This window comes from Triturus cristatus, chromosome 4_2, assembly GCF_964204655.1.
Source record: "Triturus cristatus chromosome 4_2, aTriCri1.1, whole genome shotgun sequence".
NCBI classification, from domain to species: Eukaryota; Metazoa; Chordata; class Amphibia; order Caudata; family Salamandridae; genus Triturus; species Triturus cristatus.
The window spans coordinates 598,444,681-598,460,311 of NC_140586.1; the positions used below are offsets into that span (position 1 = coordinate 598,444,681).

The 15,631-nt window shown below is 41.0% G+C and overlaps 1 protein-coding gene across 2 annotated transcripts in view; it reads left to right on the top strand.

Moving 5' to 3' along the window:
* Positions 1-15,631, top strand: part of ERICH3 (glutamate rich 3) — a 554,163-nt gene that overhangs the window by 298,976 nt on the left and 239,556 nt on the right. The window contains exon 12 of one of the 2 annotated variants that reach the window (XM_085602276.1): positions 7,009-7,110. The exons of the other annotated variant lie outside the window; for it this stretch is intronic. Coding sequence (XP_085458402.1) covers positions 7,009-7,110 — 102 coding nt within the window. The remainder of the gene's footprint in view (positions 1-7,008; positions 7,111-15,631) is intronic. 2 annotated transcript variants of the gene reach the window in all.

Genomic DNA, 15,631 nt, shown 5'->3' on the forward strand with positions numbered 1-15,631 from the left:
GTGACATACTTTGTTTTTAAGAGCCTGATACGATTCTACTTCTGATGGAGGGATTTCGGTAACACCAGTGAGAATAATCACGTAGGGGCAGGCATCAGGAGGAAGGTGAATGTTTCTGCGGGCCATGCCCTTGGCTCTGTCGGGTGCATCAAGATTTAAAGGCTGTGATAAGCGATCACTTAATGTAGCCTGAGCGGTTGGATTAATTTTAGTTGTTGTCTGAGTTTGGTCAGTTACGGGGGCCTTTGTTGAGGTGCCAACCTGGTTTGGAGTGTTACTGGGTTTCTTGGGGGCCACATTTATGGTCGCCAGCGATCTGGTAACAGCCACCGAAGGCTTATTGGCCGTTTTAGGTGGAATGGTAACCTGGGCAATTTTGTTATTCAAGGTAAAACTAGGGGCACTTATATCCTTATGTATGTTTTTTAGGACAGTTTCCAGGCAGCGTAATCTAGCCTCTATGGGTTCCAGCAATACTTTTAACATATTAAAAATAGTGGTGTTATTCGTGCTTGAACCATACCCCTCCTGTAATGGTGATTTTGCTAAGTTACCAACTTCCCCGGTCAGCTCCAGAATTTCCTCTAGACTTTGATCGATAATAGTGTCGTCTGGAAGGCTCAAGGGTAAACCACTCTTAATAGCATGCGGTCCCCCTGTGGAACTGGGTAAAACTACTGGCAATTTATCCATGTTAGGGAGGTTAGGGGGAATTCGAACCTTCTTTCCTTTAGGAATTGATGGTTTATTGGTCTTTCGAATTTGCTTAGGGATAGCCCCTTCTATCCGGCCCCTTTCTTTTGTAACGGATATGTTGTTAGAGGTGTTTAACTCACATTGTTGCACTCCACTCTCTGTTAGGAGATGAAGGTTAGGAGAAGCCTCCAGGTCCTGTAAAGTGTTTGAGGCATCAAGATCCCCAGTCTCTCCAGTGCTATGAACTAGGGCCCGTATATCTGTCCGAGAATCAGTGTTGGGTGTCTGTGCCTGTGCAATAAGTCCCAGGGAGGATCGCTTGGCCATGGCCAGGTCTTGGGACACTCTCCTATCCATTAATGTTATTCCCTCGTCAATTAACGCATGAGTGCGGGTAATAAAATCATCCAAGGTTCCGGTAAGTTTTTTAGCTCCTACAGCGGCCATACTTCTGGTTTCGCGGCAGTTCATGGCCTATATTTCCTATCAGTAACAGCAAAAGGAAGCTAAGTGTAACCGACTAGGGTTTATGGCCCAGTCCAGCCTCTTCTGGCCTCTGAGGGCCACAGAGGGCCCGCCCTTTGCCCGGGCTTCGCTCGCGTCCCGCTGAGCGGAAGAACACTGTCCTTAAAGGAGGCGTTGCGGCCGGGGGCGTGTCTTGCTGGGGGCGCGGCCGTGCACACCTGTGCAGCGCAGGGACTCCTGGTCTAGAGAGTCCCTGCAGCACGCGCCCTCTGTTACCACCCGCAGTTGTTCCCTCCTCCTTCCGGGCACTCACCGGCACCCCTGCAGCCTCGACCCCACGCCAAATGCCGCGCAGCGGCACCCGCGAAGCGGGTGCTGCAAGTTGTTAGATGGCGATATGGCGGTCAATCCCTCCAGGGACACGGGGAGGCCACAAGACGAGTCGGCGTTATCCCTGCTCACCCAGTCGGCAAGTGGCGGCGTCCAGGTAAAGTTTCTTGTAAATAAGGGTCCCACAGCACTCAGAAATTCTTCACGTTTAAAGCTTGGTCGGCCGGGGGCGTGTCTTGCTGGGGGCGCGGCCGTGCACACCTGTGCAGCGCAGGGACTCCTGGTCTAGAGAGTCCCTGCAGCACGCGCCCTCTGTTACCACCCGCAGTTGTTCCCTCCTCCTTCCGGGCACTCACCGGCACCCCTGCAGCCTCGACCCCACGCCAAATGCCGCGCAGCGGCACCCGCGAAGCGGGTGCTGCAAGTTGTTAGATGGCGATATGGCGGTCAATCCCTCCAGGGACACGGGGAGGCCACAAGACGAGTCGGCGTTATCCCTGCTCACCCAGTCGGCAAGTGGCGGCGTCCAGGTAAAGTTTCTTGTAAATAAATTATTGAACATTGAATAAACTAAAAACAAAAAGGATAATCATTAATAATAAAAAACTAAATTAAAACATTATACAAAATAAAAATATACAATCAAATTAATACATGATTAAAATAAAAAACATAAAAAATGTCTCAAACAATGAAACAATGAAATTATATACAATACAAAGTAACATTAATACTAAAAATCACTTTTAAAATTAGATCACAAACATGTATCTTTAAAAAAATCAAATTTTAAAAAACCTCAGTAAAAATAATGTAAATAATATCTTACATACATTGATAATAAATAAATACAGCTTTAATTGAAATAAAAAATAACTACACCTGCAACATCAAAATAATAAAAATTGAAAAATACTATAGGAATGGACGGTTGTACATATATTCAAACATAAATAAGAAAAAAGGAATACAAAAAATGTACTTTACTGCTACAACCTAAAAACCTTTGCAAACCAATATTGGACTTTGGAGGCATCAATTTTACGTTACTCATTCCAACGTGAGCAGCAGTAGGGAAAGTTTTGGACTTTGGCTACGTCAGCTTAACTATTCTAACTCCATCCTAAGCAATAGTATGCACACTTTTGTACTTTGGAGGGATCAGATTTACTATTACCATTCTAACCCAAGCAATAGGAGTGAAAGTGTTAGACTTTGTAGGGTATGGATTTACTATTCCCAACGCTAAATTAAAAAAAAAAACTAAACAAAACTCACTAAATATGGAGAAAAAATATAATAAAATGGATTTCAACTAATAGATTCTTTAAAAAAAAGAAACAATTGAGAATCATATAATAATATAAATAAAATAAAAATTAAGTTTTCAACAAGAACAATTAAGAATATCAAAAATTAATGCAAAACATTATTTTCTAATCGAATCATTACAAACATATATATTAAAAACACGTCTCACCCTAAAACCTAAAATAGAACATTCCCCTTATAATACTAGAAAAAATAATACATAAAATTAAAAAACATAAAATTAATATATAAAATATTAAAAACGTGAGACATTTAATGAATATACAATTTAATAAAATGATTAAATAATTTAAATTATTAACAGTTGACATTAATAGTAATCAGTTAAAAAATAATTAAAACAATGTATATAATAATAATCATATTAGCAAATGAAAAAATATGAATTAAACAACTATTTGTTAATGATTCTAACATATACAATAAAAAGTATTATCAAACTCAATACCTTCAAATCAAACACCCTACAAGCAAATATTTGAAATAGTATTAGAAATCATTGAATAACACAAAAGAATAAAAAATATACTAAATGTGAATACTACTTATAAATTTAAAAATCATAATGCATTAATTTATATAATCAATAATCTAAAAAAGAATTGCGTTTAATCTAATTAACCAATTAAACTCATATAAAACAAATGATTTATAACCGATTATAAATATATATATATATTAAGAATGTCCTACTTTACTCCCCTACAAATCCAAAAAACCCAAAATAAAGAAAATTCAAATAACGTAAAAATTCTTTACAATATTAATAAAATAAAAATAAAATAATCTCTGCTACTAAATATTTATTCACGATTAACATTAAATAGCAATAACTTATAAAGTAAAACATAATAAAACGTAACTAAATAATTAAGAAAATTATATCATATACAACTATAGTACGAAAAATGATATTCTTGACTTCAATATTCTGTCCTATCATATTCTTGACTTGACAATATTTTTTACACAATATATGTTTCCAACTATATTCTTGAAACAATATTAAGGTTGTGTAAGGCACACGCAAGTACTGCTTCCCTCGTGGATAAATACTCTTCCATGTCCATGTATCATCATTACATGGCACGAATGTCAACTATGTACTAAAGTTGGCCAACACAGTTACTGGAAATATTGGTTAGATTAGTGTGACACCCACCTTATGCCAGGAAAGTCCACTTTATGGATTAGATGGCTGCAAGATGTCTAAGAGGCCGATAGGATGTCGGAGGTGGCCACCAGATGCTTGACATGAACCCCATATTCTTGGGGTGTCCATGTGATGCATGGTAGGTTCCGCATATGGCAGAAATTCTCATCAGAATCCAAGGATTAAAGTGTGCCTGCTGTGAGAGTGTTTCTGCTGCAGTTGAGTTCCAGATGCTGCGGAAAAGTGTCTGCTATATGAGTGGCTGCTGTAAGGCAATGTCATCTGTGAGCATGTATCTACTGTGCGACGGTGTCTCTTGCAATTAGGGTCACCATCTGACCAGTATTTTACTGGCCTGGATTGTATTTTCTATTGTATGAATATATGAGAAGTCAAATTCGCTGAGCATCAGTTGCTGAAGCATTAGCATGGATTCCACTTCTGATATAAAACTGTTTGGGCCAAGCTCCTGTTAAGAGTTGTAGATAAGGATGCCTACTACACCTAGACTATTCTGTAGCAGATGAATTGCGTATTGGACTATCTTTGTTTAACTTCTTATGAAGAGCTCTTAGTGTATTTTATTAGTATGACTTGTGTTTGCCGTTCACATTTAATAGTTTACATGAAGTATCTATTTAAAGACTACGTGGATTATAGAAGTGCCTTTTTTTTCTTTTAAGGCCCCTCTAGTCTTTGAATCTATTCTTCTGGCCGATGTTCCTTTTAGGGGACATAGTAATGAAAATATATTCACTGGGAACATAGATAGACTCTAACTTTTTCTTGGTGCCTCAGATACGAAAGCGGCAAATGTGATTTTGCTTACAGTTTTTCCGGGCATGTTATCTGGCTCCAGAACTTTGTGAAGGATATGCCTTGTGAAACATAACATTCGATTGAGGAACCTTAGGCCTAGTGCATGAAGTCTGGATAGCATTCCAGTCAGTGTATTTTGCCAACAGACAACTTTTCTACTTGGGCTTCATTTTGCAGTGTCACTGATGTAATACTAATCGTTAATTTCTCTAAGTGATAATTTGCTGAAGGTCTCAAAAACGTCTCCCTCATTATTATGTATGAGACAGAAAAAACATTTGGAATCCCATGAAAAGTGTCTTCAGGAAACAACTCAAAACCTTTCTATTCCCTTAAATTAATTCATCCTGTTTCGTCCACCCGTTCACTAGCCACGCCTAGCGCTGGGAGGTCTCCGGGTAGCCAAGCGCTCTACAAATGTACCTTTCTTTCTTCTTTCTTTCTTTCTTTCTTCTTTGACCACATATATGGTGACTTGTGAGAGGCTGTAGCTCTATATCCCTGCAAGCCAATATTGTTTTTAATCAGTGCCTTTCTTTTAAAATATACATAGACTAGGTTTTTGCTATACCCACATGAGTAGGTCTCTCTCACTTTGTATTATTATTGTTCCGCCTTCTTCCACTGGAATGCATGACGGACTATTCCATATCCACAAAGTATACTCAACCATCACATTATTTATTACACAAGTTCTTTATCTTCTGCTTGCATTTCGGAGAGACATCATCCATTTTTTCTACTTTCTATTTGACCATTGGCAAGGCAATAGGTCTGGCTTTAATGTGCTAAATAGTATTTATGCATGCAACGCATGCCAATAGCATTTGTGCATGCTTGCGTTTGCATTTGATAGCATCTTAAAACCAATGCATTAGACTTTGCCAATGTTTGTGCGAATAAAACTTCAGTTTTTGACATAACTGATGGTGCATTTCTTCCTTTTTGTTGTTAAGTATGGTTGTGTGAAGTTTAATGTAAATAATGGTTCTCAACTCTCTTTTAAATCAATGATGATTGATCTAGACACATGTCCTGGGTTCCCACCTCCCACCAGGATAGAGATTTTATTGGCTCTCAGCATGAGGGTGAATGGTGCAGATATCTACAGAACTAAATATTACATGTACTGATGTCCAATTAATAAATAACAGATCTCTCGCCTTGGGTTATCGTGATCTAGGTTTTGCAGCCGTTACATTTCCATCAAATGTTTACTTGGATCCTTTTGGCTTTCTGAAGCATGATAATCCCAGAACTGTTGCCTTTCAGAAAAGCACTCAAAACTTGGGGGTCCATTACGATGGCGTCCGCCCGCCACCGGACCGGCAAAAGAGCCCGCCCGCCATATGTGCGGCGGTCCCGCGATTCAAATTAGGATGCGCCCGCAACACTAGTGGGCGCATCCCGCATTTTTTACATTGCAGCGGGCGGTGCTGTCAGCAGCACCCGCCACAATGTTAAAAAGGCATGTTGTGCATTTGCATGTACAACGTGGCAGGCACCGCACAGTGCCTGCCACCTTGTGCATGCAAATGCAGGCCCCCCAACATCCTGGGGGCCCACAACGGGTCACCGACAGTGATGTCCGCCTGGCTTTCCATGGCGGGTTCTCCGCCATAGAAAGCCCTGCACCGCCGCACATCATAATATGGATGGCAGTGTCTTACAGACACCGTCACCATATGTGAGCCCTTTTCCGCCCGGTCGCCGGTCCGACCGGCGGAAAACCGGTGGGTGGTCTTTCCGTCCGCCGGGGTTCCCCCCTCGCCATCGTAATGTGGTGGGTCGAAATGGAAGGCAGACGGTGATCATTGGCGGGCGGATCGCCACCACCATATGGGCGGTGACAATCTGCCCGCCATCATAATCGACCCCTAGGCTCTTATTCTATAGGCAGCATTTCTTTTCTCTCATGGGCCTATTGATAGGGTTTAGCTCTGGACGGCCGTCTATAGCGCCTTGATGCCCTCAAGTACTTGTCTTGCTTTAGAAAATCAAAATCAAAATGATACCCACATGTAAATGTGCATGTGTGACTGTTTGTATACTACAGTGGCAGTGGTCACGATGGTGTATGTCAATTTAGCATTTAAAAACGCTCAGCTACTGCAATATATGTCAAGATCGTGTTAAACTCAAATTGCAGTAAATTCCAAGGCCTTGTAATTGCTGGGAATAACTGGTAATTATGTTTTTGTTGTATGAATTAGGCAAAAATATAGTAGATGACGAAATGATGGCAGCCGCAACAAAGATCCAAACATTTTATAGAAATCGGAAAAAATACCTGAAATTTCAGGAAAAGAAAACAGGTTTGGAAGCAGATGGTGACAGAAATCAATAACGCAATCCTATGTTTGATTTTCATATTGATTTTATGATAAGGAATCATTTTCTTCCTAACCTTTGCAAAATCAATTTTGAAAGCAATAAATCTAAATGTTCAAATTTTAAATGCATGGTTTGTGAGCAATTGCGTGTTGTGGCAAATCTGCTTCTTTTTTCAAAAATCATTCTGAATTGTGCATATAAGTAATCAAATGTGACAGTGTTTTTTTTTATCTTTAATGCATTTTGTATTCATGGACAAACATTGGAAGAGCTTAGAAAGGACCACATCAATGCTAATTTGTATAGATTGTAAACTGTATTTCTAATTCCCTCTCTTCCCTGTCGATTATGCGTTGAAAGAACACCAAAAAAGGAGTAATACCCCAAAAACAATAATGTTGTAGGTAGGTCCAATGCAGTGCTTACTTTGAGCCAATGGTTGCTGGTGGGCGCCACCAGCACTCACTTTTGGGGACAAGCACATATGTTTTTTTCATGAGACTTATCTCAAGGGTAAGAGAGGGAAAAACACACCAAGGGGAAAGATGGGAAAGCCGTCACAAAGGGAGAAAGCAGGAACCTGCAAGAGTGAGATAAAGGAGCAGGCAGTGTTTGGCACTGGTTTAAAGAGGCTTGAGGTGGGTTAAAACTCCTCTGTTTTACTCTGCAGCACGCTGACATTTAATAGTGCTGGCTGCAGGCTTCTGAGCACAGATTTGGGCCCTGGCACTCATTCTTTTAGAAATTACGTGCTGGCCAAAGCCTCAGCAATGCGCAACGAGTGTACTGAATTATGCCTCCATAAATGAAGGTACAAGTTCCAAGCCCCCAGAAATAAGACTAGATTCAGTGCATGTAGGGGGAGGATGGTGGCACCTGCTATGGCTTTGCCATTCTTTCGGCTTTGGTCTTCATCTGTGGGCATTGTTTGCCTGCCTCATGCTCCATTCCTTCTCAACCCATTTCAAACAGTCCAAGCCCTCCATGATAGCCTAATTGCCTGATTGTCTTTTGGGGTTTTACATCAACCTACACGAGGTTCTTAAACCTCCACATCTCCTACTCTCCTATCTATCTCGGCATTTAGCTCTTTCCTAAGATACATGAAGGGTGACCTGCTTTATTGTTTCACTCGGACTTTTCGCTGGGGCTTCTCTTGCTGAAAGTTTACTATGGGAGCATTCATTTTAAGCACACACATATGTCGTAAGTTCTATAGTCTGCTTTTTCTTCCCTAGGAAAACTCGTTGCCCTTCTAAGCCAAGACGTGGTCTGACATCAGGCACACAAACACACACTAAGGTTCCCTGCATGCAAGATAATATTGTGTCAATATTCTGGTGCATATCTAGGGCAAATATCTTAACACATGTTAAAAACACGATTAGGGGCAAGTTCCCTACACCCCATACGAAGAAACACAAGCAGACAAGGCACTACAAATACTAAAAGAGGATTGTCTAAAGAAATCACCAAAGCAAGCTAGTCATCCACATACATGTGTACTATTGCAAGCACACTTCGTTGACTGAGTGAAGTCTCTGTTCCTAAATGAATGTGTGAAAGATGGGAAGGAAAAGGATTAGGAGGCACACGCATTCACTTTTCTATGGAGATTAGTTCCCATACTGCAATGTCCATCAGAAGAATGTGTTGGATTGAAAATTCTTCTGAAATGTAACCCCATCATTCTCTGTAGAGGGACAGTTTGGCCGAAATCTGTAGACACCAAGCCTCGATTAAGCACACCAGGCTGCAAATGTGACAATATTTTAGAATCCATGAAAATTCCTGTTAAAAAATATCATAGTCTGTACCTCGTCACTGGCTTAACCACAGTGGATAAATCAAAGCCTTCCCTGCTGCCTCACAAGAACAGCAATCCAGGTCACAGGCATACGTCATCTATACAGAATTAGCCGGTGTGCCAAGGAATGCCCATATAGCTATGTCAAGCCAGCTAGTTTACCAGAATATGAGGTTATTTTCTCTGCTCAAGATAAGTCGTAATGGCAAATGGTTATGAGGGCCCTGCTAGCACCATTTTGTATCTCTATACCTTTTTTGTTTATGGCCTGCTTATTACTCTGCTGGCGGCCATTGTTAAGGAATTCTACTCTGTTCTAGCCACCTCCCACCGTGGACATGTGATATAAATGTCGTTTTTTTTTTACTTTTCTGCTATTGGTCAGCCAAAGTACACATGTGTGTGTATCAGACAGTATGGCAATTAAATGCTTCTACACACAATACAGTAAGAGCTCTTTTCTAGGCCACTGGTTCCAGTTCGCTCATTAATCCCAGGATCGACCTAACGCAGCGTACTGTAAATGCTCCGTGACATTGACCACACTCAAGGCAGCCAGAGATCTCCATATCTGTCTTGGTTGACTCCTGTACTTTGGAGTGGGATAGATGTTGGATCTTGGTTGGTATTGAGTCTGCTGGGTCCAAGGTAATGTCCATAGCTGTTTCTTTGCTGGTCATATCGATGTCCTTTTCCAAGTGGACTACAGCGATACCTCATACCTTTTTCAAGGACTAAGCATCGGATGCCCACTGCAGAAATGATACATCGTTGGGTCAGCCACGCTGAGAAACATTTATTGCTAGATTTGTGGGCTCCTCTGTGATACATGGGGCCACCCATTGTGTTTTCAGGAGCAATTGCCAATCTTTACAATAGTCTGGGCAAAGGAGAGTTGAGTAGACCAAGTAAATATAAGTTCTTCCCCAGAGTTACTCTTTCACTCCTGTCCTAAAGCAGCCTTCCTCCAAATGACCCACAGAGCCCTCATACAGTACCTACACTTACAGCGTGTTTAAAAAGAAACATAACTGAAGTTAGTTGGTGTGCCGAGGGTCAGCACATGGTGCGTTTGCTGGTATGCAATCACATTCAGGTTTTTAAAGTGATGTTTCATCTTGCGGTGTGTTGAAACATTTGCTCCGTGGGATGTTCCAGCATCTGAAAGAGGGGGGTTGCTGGACTAGAACTGCACAAGCGACATTGGTAAGTAGAATGTGCTTGTGAGTTAACATCACCTGCAGATTGTGCTTAAGTGCTGAATTGAAATTTCACTCATATTTTTCAAATCATATCCACAGTTATTTATGTATTTGGAACATGCTTAGCATTTTTAATTACTGGTGACAAACGTTACCTTCTGTAGGAGGGTAGAGTACATAGATTAGCTGTTCCAGTAGAGAACGTTCAGCACTCATGGCCTTTGTACAACTACAAAAGGATGACTCATTTATTTGTCTTCAGCCTAAAAACATAAACTTGACAGGAGCAGGAGCCGGAAAGCACAGAGAGAACCGAGGCGGTGCGAGAGAAATTATTAGAGTGAAAGCAAAGAATTGTTAAGTAGAGAGAAAACACCGTTTTCTCTATTTGTTTATAGTAACTGATTATTTTCAATTGTGGGTGTTCGAAAAGGTAAGTGGCGGCAAACCAGTGCCAAGCAGCATTGAAGAGTATCATGTAATCCATTTTTTTAAATTGAACATTTCAACTTAGATCGTATTTTGTTCACAAAAATGAAATGGTGAATTTTGCAGGTTTGGTTTGTATGTTGGAAGGCTCAATCATGTGCACTTACCAGAGAATGAAAATAATGGGAAACAGCGTTTACATCACATGCACTACAATGCATGCGATTAAAACGCGGTTGTTACAACGACCCGTTGTTACAACGCAAGCCATTACATCACAAGTTGTTTCTACGACTTGCTGTAGGGGGCGCGCTAGACTAAGGAATAGTATAATTTACTATTCCAACACCTTCCCTACTGTTGCACACGCTGGATTTGGAATAGTAAATTATACTATTCCTAAATCCAGGGAGCCCCTTACAGCAGGTCGTAGAAAAGTAATGGTTTGCATTGTAACAACGTGGTTGTTATAACGACAACGTTGTAATCACATGCGTTGTAGCGCATGAGATGTAACATCGCATATTCGAAAATAATCAATGAAACTCCCGACTGAATAGTTGTAAATTGGAGCCAGGTTGATAGTTTGATGTTGAATAGGCAAAAGTCTGCTGGAGGACAACCATTTTATTGAAGGGCGAAGGAAAACAAAGATCATTTTCTGGCTTTTGGAACTCCTACCGTTTTGGTGCGCTAGATTGATTGTGAACTCCTAGTGTTTTTCCTTCTCTGGCAGTCATTAAGAAGGGAACAGGGAAGGGGCTGTAACAAATGCAGAATGAGCAAAGGTGCTGTTGAGAACTGGCTCGTATGAGGCTTGGCTGGGTGCATGAGCTTTGAGAATGGGGCGACCAGCTGAAGGTTGCCCCCATCTAGCCAGGAATGAGACTGGGAAGGGTGAGGACAAGCAGTCAGGCTAGCCATTTTCAGCAAGGGAATGTGAAGTAAACCAGAGGCTGCTGAGGCGGATCATGAGCGTCTAATGATTCTCATCGTTTTCAGCCATGCTCTCAGCATCTTAATTCAATTCAATTAAGCTTTATTCGGTACAAATTAATGACCATAAAAGCATATACACAATCATGGTGTGAAAATACGGGCAAATTATAGTAGACATAATAATACATGAAACTCACTATAAATTAATTAATACTAGTTAAAATAATAACGTTTATACAATTAAAAACACATATTTTTCCTGGAATTGATGCATTTGTTTAAAAAAGTTGCAGTATAAAAACATACATCCGCAGATTGCAAATTGAAAATCAATTTCATTGCGTGCTCAACTGTGCGTGTTCCATATTTAACAAACATTGGTTTAAGCAGGACAATACGGAAATTAGAGTACAGTTTGCAGAACAGCATAAAGTGCATTGTGCTTTGCTTGGAAATCCCGTCACATCTACAAGGCCCTGATGGGTATTTCTTCATTATTAGATGGGCCACCAAATGGTGCACTATTCCAAATCTAAGTCTTGTTAGCACAAATTTGTGCGTTGGTCTAGTGACCAAGGTTAAGTAGACAGGGAATCCATCCTTAAATAAATATCTGTTATAAAACATAACAGTGGACAGAGTTCCGGCGGCAACAGCCCTCTTTCTCTCCGCAAAGGCCAGAAAACCCCTTTTTAACTCTACTTTGGGGATCAGTAAAACAGCATTGGGATCAAATACAATATTCAAGTTAAAAATATCTGAGAAACACACAATAATATATTTAATCCAGGGTATTGCTACAGCTTTATCTAATCGCAAACAGTCCTGGATAATAGTGAAAGACTTCTCCTCCTTCAGCCAAATAGACCGCCAGGTCATCAAAGGCCTAAGGGACAAAAGGTCAAGTAGGTAATTCACAGATAGTTCCTGATGGCTCAGAGCATTAGAGGCCGATGTGGGTAGGCATAAAAGTTTTTTAAGGAAGGAATTCTCTTCCAGCTGCAAATTATAGGCGCAGCAACAACCCCAAATTCCTGCCCCGTACAATGCAATTGTTACACATCTGGCCTGATAAATTTTTATCATGTCCCTGGTCCTCCGATCCCCAATTTTCCCGGCGAATCTAAAAATTCCGTGGGCATTTCTAGCCATTTTATTACGTATATTATTAAATTCATAAGTCCACTTCTTGTCGTTAGAAAAAGTTATACCTAAATAACAGAATTTGTCCACTTGCTGTACTTTTGCATTGTCGATAAAAAACCCTTTCATTGCCTGTTTTAGTTTCTTGGGGCCACAGATCATGGTGTACGTTTTTTCTTTATTGATAACTAATTTCCTGTTATCAATAAAGGAGGCAAAACTGTCCATCAATCGTTGCAATCCTACAGGAGTTCTGGACAATAACACAGCGTCATCTGCGTATAATAACACCGGCACTGATACACCATTGATCATAGGAGCATCTGCATTGACTTCTTTTTAAATAGCATCAATTCCATTAATAAATAAAATAAATAAAAGAGGAGCTAAAACACAACCCTGCCTTATACCACGTTTAATGCTAAAGTTCGGGGTACATTCACCCTTCCTACCAAAACGTACACATGTTTTTAATCTCTCATACATCCTGGCAAGAAAAAATATTATGCCCTCTGGCGCTCCCAAATTCAACAAGGTAGGCCACAAAATTGAGTGGTCGACCATGGCGAAAGCGCTGCTTAAGTCAGCGAAGCACAAATACATAAAGCCAGGTTTTGCATCACTATACTTCCCGATCAATAGTTCTAAATTGACACATTGATCGAGCGTACCCCTGCCTTTCCTAAAACCATATTGGCTATCTGCCAAAATACCATCCTGTTCTGCCCATTCTTCCAACCTTATAAGCATAATCCTACTCATGACTTTTACGGAGGAGTCCAGTAAGGAGACAGGGCGATCGTTTTTTGCATCAGACCTGGATCCTTTTTTATATATTGGAACGATAATAGACTCCCCCCCCAGGTCGAAGGGGGTTCGGTACAAACCGCGGCATTGAAAACAACAGTCAACAGGGGACCCCAGACTTTAGGCGCTTCTTTATAAACATCAATCGGAACCCCATCCGGGCCTTGGGCTTTTCCGCCCTTACTCGCCCTGATCCCCCTTTCAACTTCTTCCACAGAGATATCAAGTGGAAGAATAGGCCACTTAGATGAGCCAGCATTAATAATTTTACCCGAGTCAAAAATAGTTGAGAAATGGGCAATCCACCCTTCACAGGAGACATTTGCTGTTAACTCAGGTACATTTGTCTCCTTGAGGAATGGAGAGTTAACTGTTGCCCAGAATAACGCACAGTTAGAAAGTTCTGCCGCTTGGTTAAGTGTATCCCAAGCTTGCTGTTGGAGAACCCCCTTCCTAGATTTAATGGCGTTTTTATAATCTAGCCTTAGAGTTATGACTAAATTTTTATCCCTAGGCTTCATTACTAAAGCCTGCTTAAGGTTAGTCAGAGCTGCAGAACAGGTTTGATCAAACCAGACAGGTACAGGTCTTGGACAGCCCCTATTACGGCCAGTAAACTTCTCATTAATGGCAGTGTTGATCCCTATAAAACAAGATAAGACCCGCTCATGGTCTAATCTATTTTCTAAGATAAAAACAATGTCTGCTAAATTCCCCGTTATTATGAATGAGGTCAATTCAGATGCTTTCACCCCTACCCACCTAAGTCTTACCCCGTTAGCCCGGTGAGCTTCTATATTGTCGACTGTGGTCCCCACCTCTCCAACAGTCTCCTCCCACAAAGTTGTGGCCACAATAATACAATTGTGGTCACTTGTATCAGATATTTCGATTTCCAGTGGGGCAAAACAGTCGACAATACTAGAAGATACTAGCACATGGTCAATCACAGATTTAGAGCGCCAATTTTTGAATGTGGGGATGGGCAAGCCATTTCCATCCCTACAGCAATCCAATATTTCCAAGTCATGGCACCCCATTAATGAATTCAAAATGTCCCCATAAGTATCATGACCGAAGTGCGAAACCTCCCAACCGGCATTATTAGTGACCCCGCAGGTCTTTAAAGGTAGTGATTCACACAATGAAGTATTAAAGTCCCCACACCAAATAATATCAAATACAACATTGGAATCCAAACTCAGGGTATCGATAGCATTGGCCAAATCTGTTATTATTCTTCCCCTAGTGCTATCAAAGATATTATTGTAATAATTGATCAGAAGGATATTACGGCCGTTGCCTTCACGGATCCAGAGCATCTGAACAAGATCACCCACCGGTATATATTTTATCACCAATATTTGACGGTGAACCGATACAAGTGTGAGTAAACCCCCCTTAGCTCTTCCCGGACCCTCTCCTCGTGCTGGTAAATTATATGACACGAATCCCTCATAATCAACATCACTTCTGCACCAGGTTTCTTGGAAACATAAGATGTCATACTTATTAATAAAAGTTTCCCAACCAGGGTCTCTGCCCTTAGATTTCAGACCGGCCACGTTCCAGCAAACCAATGTGGAACAAGTGCCTATTCTGGTAGTAGTCCTAGTAGCAGAACCAGAAACATATTCACCAACAGTGGCCTCCCCGGTTGATTGTCCCAAATTACATGGATTCACATAACCCTCCTGATCATTCTCTACCTCAGTCAAATTAGGCGTGGGTGCTATGACCGTGAATAGTGTTTCATCAAGACAGTCATCCCCGCCAGATCCCTCCTTCCTTGCTGGGTACAACTCTCTCTTTTGTATACATCAATCATTAGAGTCCAGGGAGCTACTGGCATGGAATCTATTTTGTGTGGGAATACCAGAATAAGGTCTATAGGTGGGCGGGTGGATAATAATTCCACTACTCTCCCGTGGATTGGTATTAAGATGATTATAAAAGAAACCTAGCGATTGGGCGCATACATTGTCATTGGAGTTTGGGAGAGATGCAGCTCTTAGGAGGATCGTGGCAACATGTTGTGGATGTTTGAAATTTACAATTACACAGTCCCCCTTTGAGCTTTTCTTAGAACTCCCTATCCATTTAACTCTCCTAGTAGTCAAAACTTGATCAGAGAAATTCAACGGGAAACCGCATTGCCTATTCAGCCAGGATAAA